Raw genomic sequence first — 11,008 nt, forward strand, 5'->3', positions numbered from 1 at the left:
ATCCAGCTATGCCCTCAGACAAACCATCAAACAGGCAAAGCATCAATAAAGGACTCATATTTAATCCTACTACACCAGCTCTGACAGGGCTTGCAAACTATTACAGACTACAAAGGGAAACCCAGCCGCGAGCTTCCCCAGTGACGCAAACCTACGAGACAGACTACATGCCTTTTATGCTCGCTTCAAGGCAAGGAACACTGAAGCATGCACGAGAGAACCAGCTGTTCCGGAAGACAGTGTGATCACGCTCTCCGTAGCCTATGTGAGCAAGACCTTTAAACAGGTCAACATCCACAAGGCCGCAGGGCCAGACGGATTACCAGGACGTGTATTCAGAGAATGCAAGGACCAACTGGGAAGTGTCTTAACTGACATTTTCAAAATTTCCTTGACCGAGTCTGTTATACCTACACGTTTCAACCATAGTCCCTCTGCCCAAGAAAGCAAAGGTGACCTGCCTAAATGATTACCGCCCCGTTGCACTCACGTTGGTAGCCATGAAGTGCTTTGAAAGACTGGTCATGGTTCACATCAACAGCATCATCCCGGAAACACTAGACCCACTCCAATTGGCATACCGCCCCAACAGATCCAAGGATGATGCAATCTAAAATGAAACTGGTCTTCTTTAGACTAGTTGAGTATCTAGAACATCAGCATTTGTGGGTTCGGTTACAGGCTCAAAATTAAACAAAGATCTTTTTTCTGAAACTCGTCAGTCTATTCTTGTTCTGATAAATGAAGGCTATTCAATTTGAGAAATTGCCAAGAAACTGAAGATCTCGTATAACGCTGTGTACTACTCTCTTCACAGAACAGTGCAAACTGTCTCTAACCAGAATACAAAGAGGAGTGGGAGGACCCGGTGCAGAACTGAACAAGAGGACAAGTACATTACAGTGTCTAGGTAGAGAAACATTGAGAAATGTTTGAGTACCAAGACTAGAAAACCATACCACGGGGAGCATTGTCTACACAGCTGGAAATGGTTCAACTCTGAGACTATCGATCCCTATAGAATAAGAGCAAATCTTAGATACTAATTACTAGTCTGCAGCTAGAAATTATGTAAACCTGGGATATGAATACTGACAACCACCGAAACATCTAGTCTAAGAACAATGGATGCCTGACGTATCCATTACAACAGACACTACCAGGAGCTGCCGATAGAGCAACCACCATTAGTAGCCAGAGACTCTCTGATGAACTGACTCTCCCGCAGATGGACTGACGATTCCAACAGAGAAGACAACAACAACATATGGGCATAAATATATTGATTGCAATTATTCCAGAATGAGCGAGCGTTCATCTGCAAAGGATTCGCATTTCAATGAATATAATTCTCCACTGTGTGTAGTGATCCATTTAGTCTTTCCCACTCTCTCAGTCCACACCCCTTCCCTTTGTCCACCAAGATGTCATATCGATTTAGCCCACTAGGGGATCTTCCTGTGGCTGGATTAACGAGAATTTGATCTTTAAAATGGTGTAAAATACTTGTATGCTTGAGGAATGGTAATTATGAGATTTTTGCTGTTTTGAATTTGGTGCCCTGCACTTTCACTGGCTGTTGTGGGGGGAGGTTCCGCTAATTCCCCAGTCCAAGACAGGTTAACCGCTTCTACCCCCAATCCATAAGACTGCCGAACAATTGATCAAATGGCCACCCAGACTATTTTACACTGCTCTTCCTCACTGTTTATTATCCATGCATAGTCACTTTACCCCTACCTCGATGTACAAATTACCTCGACTGTACCCCCACACATTGGCTCGGTACCGGTACCCTCTGTACATAGCCTCGTTATTGTCATTTTATTGTGTCATTTTTTTAAAACAATTTTTACTTTAGATTATTTAGTAAATATTTTCTTACATTTATTTTCTTAAAATGGCACTGTTGGTTCAAAATGAAGGGCTTGTAAGTAAGCATTTCATGGTAACGTCTACACCTGTTCTGATCTACCAATCAAAAAGGCAGTAACTGCTCATAGCGTGGAACTGAGAAAAATTGCTTTTATTTACCCTGGTTTCACAGTAACTTTATGCAGTTACTTTTAACATGACCCCCATTTTTTCAAAAACACAATACACTAGAGGCATGATACTTGTCCACATGATTAAACACGTATTTAATGTAGCAAAAATTACATTAACTCATTTTCGAACTGTCACGCCCTGATCTTAGAGAGCCTTTTTATGTCTCTATTTGGTTTGGTCAGGGTGTGATTTGGGTGGGCATTCTATGTGTTGTATTTCTTTGTGTTTGGCCGAGTGTGGTTCCGAATCAGAGGTTGTCGTTGTCTCTGATTGGGAATCATACTTAGGTAGCCTTTTTTCCACCTATGTTGATGGATCTTGTTTTTGTACAGCTCTTGTAGCCTATGGAACAGTACGTTCGTTTTGGTTTTACTTTGTTATTTTGTTGCTGGTTCTCATTTAATAAAGATAATGACCACAAATTACGCTGCGCCTTGGTCTCCTTTAAACAACGGACGTTACACAAACCAAAAGAGCAGTTACTGCCTTTTTGCTTGGTAGGGCAGTGTTGTAATCAGCGCATGTGAACAAATAAAATTTGATTCAATTTTTTTTCTGTTGAATTGTAAACAACTGGTATGTCCTAGAAACGTCCTTACAGTGTAAGATATGTATGTTGTTTCAATATAAATATTGTCAATCTACCTCAAATATTATTTTCTTACTAAGTAAAATCCTTAAACTGTTACTTTGTTTCCCGGTCTCACCAACAGTATATAGATATTTTTCTCACCGAAATGATTTGTTTAAGCTCAGGCCAAAATCATGGATAAAGCATGGTATAATCATATACAGTAGAGGTCAACTTTGATTTATTTTTTTATCTTGTCTCTGTCCAGCTCCAGATCTTCTACAGGACACACAACATTCAGTATATCTAATCAGAATCTCTAGCAGTAACAGTTGGAGGTAGTTTACGTCATCTGTGTCAAATAATTGCAATCGCCCTCAAATCCAGGACAAACGCCCACTTGGGGGATTAAAACCTGTTCACTGTGAAACCTTTAACCTGCGGACACTGGTCCACATTTCTCCACAATATTGGTGACTGATAAGCAAAGCAATATACTGTATTTATATTTTCCAAGTTAAAATAACTCCTGATACATTTAAATTCAAATGTGTTAGAGTGGGAAGCCTGCAGCTATTTATTACTAGTTATAAGCATGTACGAAACTTTGTCTTATAAGGTTTATAACATTATAACAAAAAAATGTATGTTAGCTAGTCAGGATCATTATGAGATGATAAGAAAACATAATGCATTATAAATGCATAACAATGTGCAATACCTACAGGCTTTAAGTGAAGGGTTACAAAATGTTTGATTCCACTTATGTGTATTGTTGTTCCTGTTATTTAAGTGGGTGGCACTCAGTTATTGTGTTGTAGTCAGCTTGCCAGGTAACACTGGGAAATGTAAAGACAGATGAGTCAACGCATCACAGGCGAACAGGGTGAAGCCGCAGAGCCAGCTCATAGAGAAACAGCACTAAAATCAGTCAAACAGTGGGGTTGTATTCATTAGGCACTAGAAAGAAAACACAAAACAGGGAGAACCTACCTGAACTTGTTCGATAAGAATAGCTAATTTTCCTTTTCACAACGCTTTGCTATGTTTTGAAACGGTGTGCACAAATGAACACAACCCAAACAGCTTCTCTTCACTACATAGGCTGTTCACTGAGAGGAAGAACAGTGCATTTGGAAAGTATTCAGACCTCACATTTTGTTATGTTACAGCTTTATTCTAAAATGGATTCAATTGTCCCCCCCCCCCCTCCCCCCTTATCAATCTACACACAATACCCCATAATGACAAAGCAAAAACAGGGTTTTCGAAATTGACGCTACAAGCTTGGCACACCTGAATTTAGGGAGTTTCTCCCATCCTTCTCTACAGATCCTCTCAAGCTCTGTCAGGTTAGATGGGGACAGCTATTTTCAAGTCTCTCCAGAGATGTTCTATCTGGTTCAAGTCCGGGCTCTGGCTTGGCCACTCGAAGACATTCATAGACTTGTCCCGAAGCCACTCCTGCATTGCCTTGGCTGTGTGCTTAGGGTCACTGTCCTGTTAGGAGGTGAACCTTCGCCCCAGTCTAAAGTCCTGAGTGCTCTGGAAGAGGTTTCAATCAAGGATGTCTCTGTACTTTACTCCAATTATCTTTCCTTTGATCCTGACTAGTCTCTCAGTCCCTGCCGCTGAAAAACATCCCCACAACACGATGCTATCACCACCATGCTTCTCCATAGTGATGGTGCCAGGTTTCCTCCAGACATGACACTTGGCATTCAGGCCAAAGAGTTCAAGCCTGGTTTCATCAGACCAGAGAATCTGGTTACTCATGGTCTGAGAGACCTTTATTTGCCTTTTAGCAAACTACAAACAGGCTGTCATGTGCCTTTTACTGAGGCGTGGATTCCGTCATGCCACTCTACCATAAAGGCCTGATTGGTAGAGTGCTGCAGAGATGGTTGCCCTTCTAGAAGGTTCTCCGATCTCCACATAGGAACTTTAGAGCTCTGTCAGAGTGACCATCAGGTTCTTGGTCAACTCCCTGACCAAGGCCCTTCTCCCCGGCTTGCTCAGTTTCGCCAGATCAAGGAAGTCTTGGTAGTTCCAAACTTCTTCCATTTAAGAATGATGGAGGCCACTGTGTTCTTGGGGGCCTTCAATGCTGCAGACATTTTTTGGTACCCTTCCCCAGATCTGTGCCTCAACACAATCCTGTCTCGGAGCTCTACGGACAAGTCCTTCGACATCATTGCTTGGTTTTTGGCTTTGACACGCACTGTTGGGGGGGGCCTTATATAGACAGATGCCTTTCCAAATCATGTCCTATCAATTGAATTTACCACAGTTGGACTCCAATCAAGTTGTAGAAACATCAAGGATGATCAATGGAAACAGGTTGCACCTGAGCTCAATTTCGAGTCTCATAGCAGGCAAAATGGGGATCCTAATAAAATACAAAAAAATAGCAAAGGGTCTGAATCCTTATGTAAAAATGTCTAAAAACTTGTTTTCGCTTAATCATTAAGAGGTATTGTGTGTAGATCGATAAGGAAATTGTTTATTTAATCCATTTCAGAATAAGGCTGTAACATAACAAAATGTGGAAAAAAGTTAAAAGGACTGAATATTTTCCAAATGCACTGTATGTGAGGAAAATACTCTACAACGTACAGAGGAATTGACAAATTAAGATGTGTGCTGTTTGTCATTGTCCCCCAGCAAAGATAACCCCTCATGAGAACAACAGTTTTTGTTCAGCCCAGGATGGTTCCCCATCAGTCATCCTGTTTCCTAGCTGATTCTTTTACTAAGCAATAGGAAGTAAAACGCTGAAATACATGAGTTTGTTAAAGGGACAATCTGGGATTTGAATTTTTTTGGGAGGAAAAGTGGATGTGCCAGTCCTGGATTGCCCCTTTAAAAAGGACTGAATGGAAGAAAAAATGGTTTGGAGCGGAAATTATATTACATTGAAATGAAGTTACTGCACGCAGCTCCCTCAGGACTGCTGCACAGAAGAAATATTTGCCAGGGCAGAGAAACACGAGACTGAACTTCACTCAACTTTCTAGTTTTCCCCTTTAGTTAACACTATCAATGTTTCCCTCTACTGTGGGAATTGCCAATATTACCCACTTTTAATACAACACACCAAAAGAAATCGAACTATGCAAGATTTGATTTTGTTGTAGGCAGAATGCACCAGAGTAGGATGCTATCGCATTGACATGCAGGACTCAGCCATACTCTACAGACCAGTGCAGCATAACCAATCAGATCTGCAGTATCCCTCTATGCAAATAGATCATTGTCATATATGGATCTGTGCCATTCACTTTGAACTGGACTGTGTTTACAGCATGACTAGTTGGGAGTAGATAAGCGTGTTTTGAGATCAAAGCAAGAGCTGCTTTGTGCACATTTGTTAATATTATTTGCTAGTAAGTGAGTTATTATCCCAGTTATAGCAACAAAAAAATATAGTCATCAATGGGGAAGTAGTTGCTTCCTACAAGAGCACAACACTTTTGCTTTTCAAAAGATGGCTAGAAATGCAGGTCAGGTAAAGAGCATTTTTTCTGACTTAAAGGGACAGTGTTGTATTTTGAGACAGGCTTGAATAAGCTAAGTAGCCAATAGGCAGAGGGTAGCATAATTTGTCTGATTGTAATTATAGTATGGGAATAATAATGAACTTTGTTTTGTAAAGTGGTTTCTTGCATCAAACCAAACATTCAGTCACCTCCTTGTCTGAATGACAAGTGGATAAACAGGTTAATGTCAAGCCCTGCATATTTTTTTCCAAAGGTCTCACGGAATGTAGGCCTACATTGAACACCAGACATTGGCTGCTATTGTAGGCTGAATGATAGAACAGCTATTTCCATGTTACTTTGGGATGCATTTTTGTCCATTGTTTTTTATGGTAAACTAAAATGTAAATGGTAGGCCACACTGATAGGCCTACATTATGATCAAATAGCCACAGTAGCCTACTTGGCCACTGTTATAACTATAAAAGTGGGTACAGCCTCGGTGTTCACAGTAAATGCGCTCCAGAAGTTGCACAGAATTTTCACAACGTTCAAGTTTGCGCTCAGCAGACCCGACATTTGCTCAGTCCCGAAAAAATTGATGGAACATTGGTTACTGTGCCATCAATTTACATTAAGAAATGCAATAACTAGTTTATTGAGTGAAATAATGAACATGGCTAGTCAAATAATAGTTTTATTGCACATTCATTGATCAATTTCTTCTGCTGAAGATGTTTGCAAGAGAGTTTAGTCTATGTTTGACGAACCTCCTTGGACGGGCACACAGGGCTCAGGACTTTTCTGGAAAGAAATGTTGTCTACCTCCATACTACAGGTGTTTCATCCCCGAAATATAATCACTACATGTTTATACCATATGAAGACATGAATGTATTCAATATAATGGCAGGGTTTCATCCAGTAGGCTATGCACCTATGAATGTCTAAAAAGTCACACATACAGACAACAACAAAAAAAACATTCCAGGCACTGCCACATATTCAACATGGTGAATTGAGGTTGTGCAAATTACAGAGCAGTATGAGCCTTTTTTATTCACAATTTTTTGATTGACTATAATAAACAGTTTATTATAGTCAAACAGCCTTACCGTAACTGTTTTCTTTACATCTGTAAGATTATGCATGAAATTATTTGCCCTGGCTGTCTGCAAAAGTGTATGTTTACTGATTAGGCTACTATGGTATGGTTTAGGCAACTGTAGAAATTAATGAACATGCACCTCTGGAATTGTCGTTAACAGCTTACAGACGGTAGGCAATTAAGGTCACAGTTATGAAATTTCAGGACACCAAATAGGCCTTTCTACTGACTCTGAAAAACACCAAAAGAAAGATGCCCAGGGTCCCTGCTCATCTGCGTGAATGTGCCTTAGGCATGCTGCAAGGAGGCATGAGGACTACAGATGTGACCAGGGCAATAAATTGCAATGTCTGTACTGTGAGATGCCTAAGACAGCACAACAGAGAGACAGGACGGGCAGCTGATCGTCCTTGCAGTGGCAGACCACGTGTAAAAACACCTGCACAGGATGGGTACATCCGAACAACACCCCTGCGGGACAGGTACAGGATGGCAACAACAACAGCCCGAGTTACACCAGGAATGCCCAATCACTCCATCAGTGCTCAGACTGTCCGCAATAGGCTGAGAGAGGCTGGACTAAGGGCTTGTAGGCCTGTTGTAAGGCAGGTCCTCACCAGACATCACCACCTATGGGCACAAACCCACTGTCGCTGGACCAGACAGGACTGGCAAAAAGTGCTCTTCAGTGACGAGTCACGGTTTTGTCTCACAGGGGTGATGGTCGGATATGCGTTTATTGTTGAAGGGATGAGCGTTACACTGAGGCCTGTACTCTGGAGCGGAATCGATTTGGAGATGGAGGGTCCGTCATAATCTGGGGCGGTGTGTCACAGCATCATCGGATTGAGGTTGTTGTCATTGCAGGCAATCTCAACACTGTGAGTTATAGGGAAGACATCCTCCTCCCTCATGTGGTACCCTTCCTAAAGGCTCATCCTGACATGACACTCCAGCATGACAATGTCACCAGCCATACTGCTTGTTCTGTGTGTGATTTCCTGCAGGACAGGAAGTTCAGTGTTCTGCCATGGCCAGCGAAGAGTCCGGATCTCAAACCCATTGAGCACGTCTGCGACCTGTTGGATCGGAGGGTGAGGGCTAGGGCCATTCCCCCCAGAAATGTCTGGGAACTTGCAGGTGCCTTGGTGGAAGAGCGGGGCAACATCTCACAGCAAGAACTGGCAAATCTAGTGCAGTCCATGAGGAGGAGATGTACTGCAGTACTTAACCTGTCTGGGAACCACTCGCAAACAGCCAGTGAAATTGCAGGGCGCCAAATTCAAACAACAGAAATCTCATAAATCAAATTTCTCAGACATACAAGTATTAGGCACCATTTTAAAGATACAATTCTCGTTAATCCAGCCACAGTGTCTGATTTCACAGTGTTCGATTATGTTAGGTCACCACCAAGTCACAGAAAAACACAGCCATTCTTCCAGCCAAAGAGAGGAGTCACAAAAAGCAGAAGTATAGATACAATTAATCACTAACCTTTGATGATCTTCATCAGATGACACTCATAGGACTTCATGTTACACAATACATGTATGGTTTTTTTTCGATAAAGTGCATATTTATACCCAAAAATCAGATTTTACATTGGCGTGTTATGTTCACTAGTTCCAAAACATGCAGGGATTTTGCAGAGAGCCACATCAATTCACAGAAATACTGATAATAAACATTGATAATAGATACAACTATTATACACGGAACTTTAGATAAACTTCTCCTTAATGCAACCACTGTGTAAGATTTCAAAAAACTTTACAAAAAAGCATACCATGCAATAATCTGAGTACGGCGCTCAGAGCCAAAACCAGCCAAAGAAATATCTGCCATATTGTGCAGTCAACAGAAGTCAGAAATAACATTATAAATTCACTTACCTTTGATGATCTTCATCAGAATGCACTCCCAGGAATCCCAGTTCCACAATAAATGTTTGATTTGTTCGATAAAGTTCATAATTTATGTCCATATACCTCCTTTTGTTAGGGCGTTTGGTAAACAAATCCAAACGCGCGTGCAAGTCCAGCGGAAAGGTCGGACGAAAAGTCCAAAAAGTTATATTACTGGTCGTAGAAACTTATCAAACGAAGTATAGAATCAATCTTTAGGATGTTAACATAAATCTTCAATAATGTCCCAACCGGAGAATTCCTTTGTCTGTAGAAAAGCAATGGAACGCGAGCTAACTCTCTCTTGACCGCGCGTCATAACCCCATGGATCTCTGCCAGACACCTGACTCATTCCCCTCTCATTCAGCCCCCCTTCACAGTAGAAGCCTGAAACAATGTTCTAAAGACTGTTGACATCTAGTGGAAGCCTTAGGAAGTGCAACATGACCAATATCCCACTATCTTCAATAGGGGCCGAGTTGAAAAACTACAAACCTCAGATTTCCCACTTCCTGGTTGGATTTTTTCTCATGTTTTGGCCTGCTATATGAGTTCTGTTATACTCACAGCCATCATTCAAACAGTTTTAGAAACTTCAGCTTGTTTTCTATCCAATACTACTAATAATATGCATATCTTAGCCTCTGGGCCTGAGTAGCAGGCAGTTTGCTCTGGGCACGCTTTTCATCCAAAAGTGAAAAGGCTGCCCCCTATCCCAATGAAGTTAATGCAGCTGGTGGCCACACCAGATACTGACTGTTACTTTTGATTTTGATCCCCCCCTTTGTTCAGGGACACATTATTCAATCTGTTAGTCACATGTCTGTGGAACTTGTTGAGTTTATGTCTCAGTTGTTGAATCTTGTTATGTTCATACAAATATTTACACGTTAAGTTTGCTGAAAATAAACACAGTTGACAGTGAGAGGATGTTTCTTTTTATGCTGAGTTCATTTTGAACTGTAATAAATGCTGCACTTAGTAGCCCTTTCCTGCAGCCAGATGACCTCGTGGCCTCATGGGGGTGCAATGTTATTCATATTTTTCATAGAAACATCATGTTTATTATGAAATTATGTTAAACAGTTTCAATGTATTTCAGTCTTCTGTGAAATAAAGTGTAATATGGGGATGCAAAATCTAAATGTCATACTTTGCAACTCTATATCTGATATGGTACCGGTGTCTTCTTTTTTAAGTCCATAACCAATGTGTGTGAGGTGTTTTATTTTATTTCAAAGTAGATTTGTTTAGCACTACCAAGAAACACTCATTACAGCGATAAACTGTGAATTATTTTTCAAAATACAAAATAAAAAAGCCTTTTACACTTGGATTTGGAGCTGAAAGTAATTCATGTTAGCAGTCAATATCAACAAGGGATATATCATATCACTATGCATAGCTGTGGGAAGTAGGGTTGATGAGAGTGCTGCAGCACCCCCTGAAAAATAAAAAAATAAAAATGTAACAATTTAAAAAATGCCACAAAACATTTTTTCACAAAAGTAGTGCACTGGGCCTTTACTAGTCCCGTATAAGTGGAACGATATAGCCATATGTAGCCCCCCCAGCTGTGCATGTGGCTACTGGTATCCTATCATGAAGTGTATTTCAATCACGCAGCCTACTCCCGCAGGATGACAGTACCTCTCTCGAATTCATCCGAGATAACAAAATCTGACATATGTTTTTCCTGTCCAGAATGAGATGACGGCTTTTGCAGTTAGTGCGGTATTGGATAGGCTACTCACCTTTTGCAGACATGTCCGGTAGCCACCTTCTCGAGGGAACAGTTCTAGTGGATCCTAAAGTGCTGCTTTGGAGAGGCCATTAAAATACACTATTTTCCTTGTGTAGGCTAGGCTACACTAGACCGTATATAGGCTTGTG

The 11,008-nt window shown here is 41.1% G+C and overlaps 1 protein-coding gene across 1 annotated transcript in view; it reads right to left on the reverse strand.

Annotated features, from left to right (window-relative positions):
• Window positions 1–11,008, reverse strand: part of LOC110491807 (actin-binding LIM protein 1) — a 148,152-nt gene extending 137,144 nt beyond the window's left edge. The window contains exon 1 of the mRNA XM_036946713.1: window positions 10,870–11,008. Within this exon, the coding sequence (XP_036802608.1) occupies window positions 10,870–10,882 (13 nt within the window). The 5' untranslated portion in view covers window positions 10,883–11,008. The remainder of the gene's footprint in view (window positions 1–10,869) is intronic.

Source organism: Oncorhynchus mykiss, chromosome 16 (genome assembly GCF_013265735.2).
Source record: "Oncorhynchus mykiss isolate Arlee chromosome 16, USDA_OmykA_1.1, whole genome shotgun sequence".
NCBI classification, from domain to species: domain Eukaryota; kingdom Metazoa; phylum Chordata; class Actinopteri; order Salmoniformes; family Salmonidae; genus Oncorhynchus; species Oncorhynchus mykiss.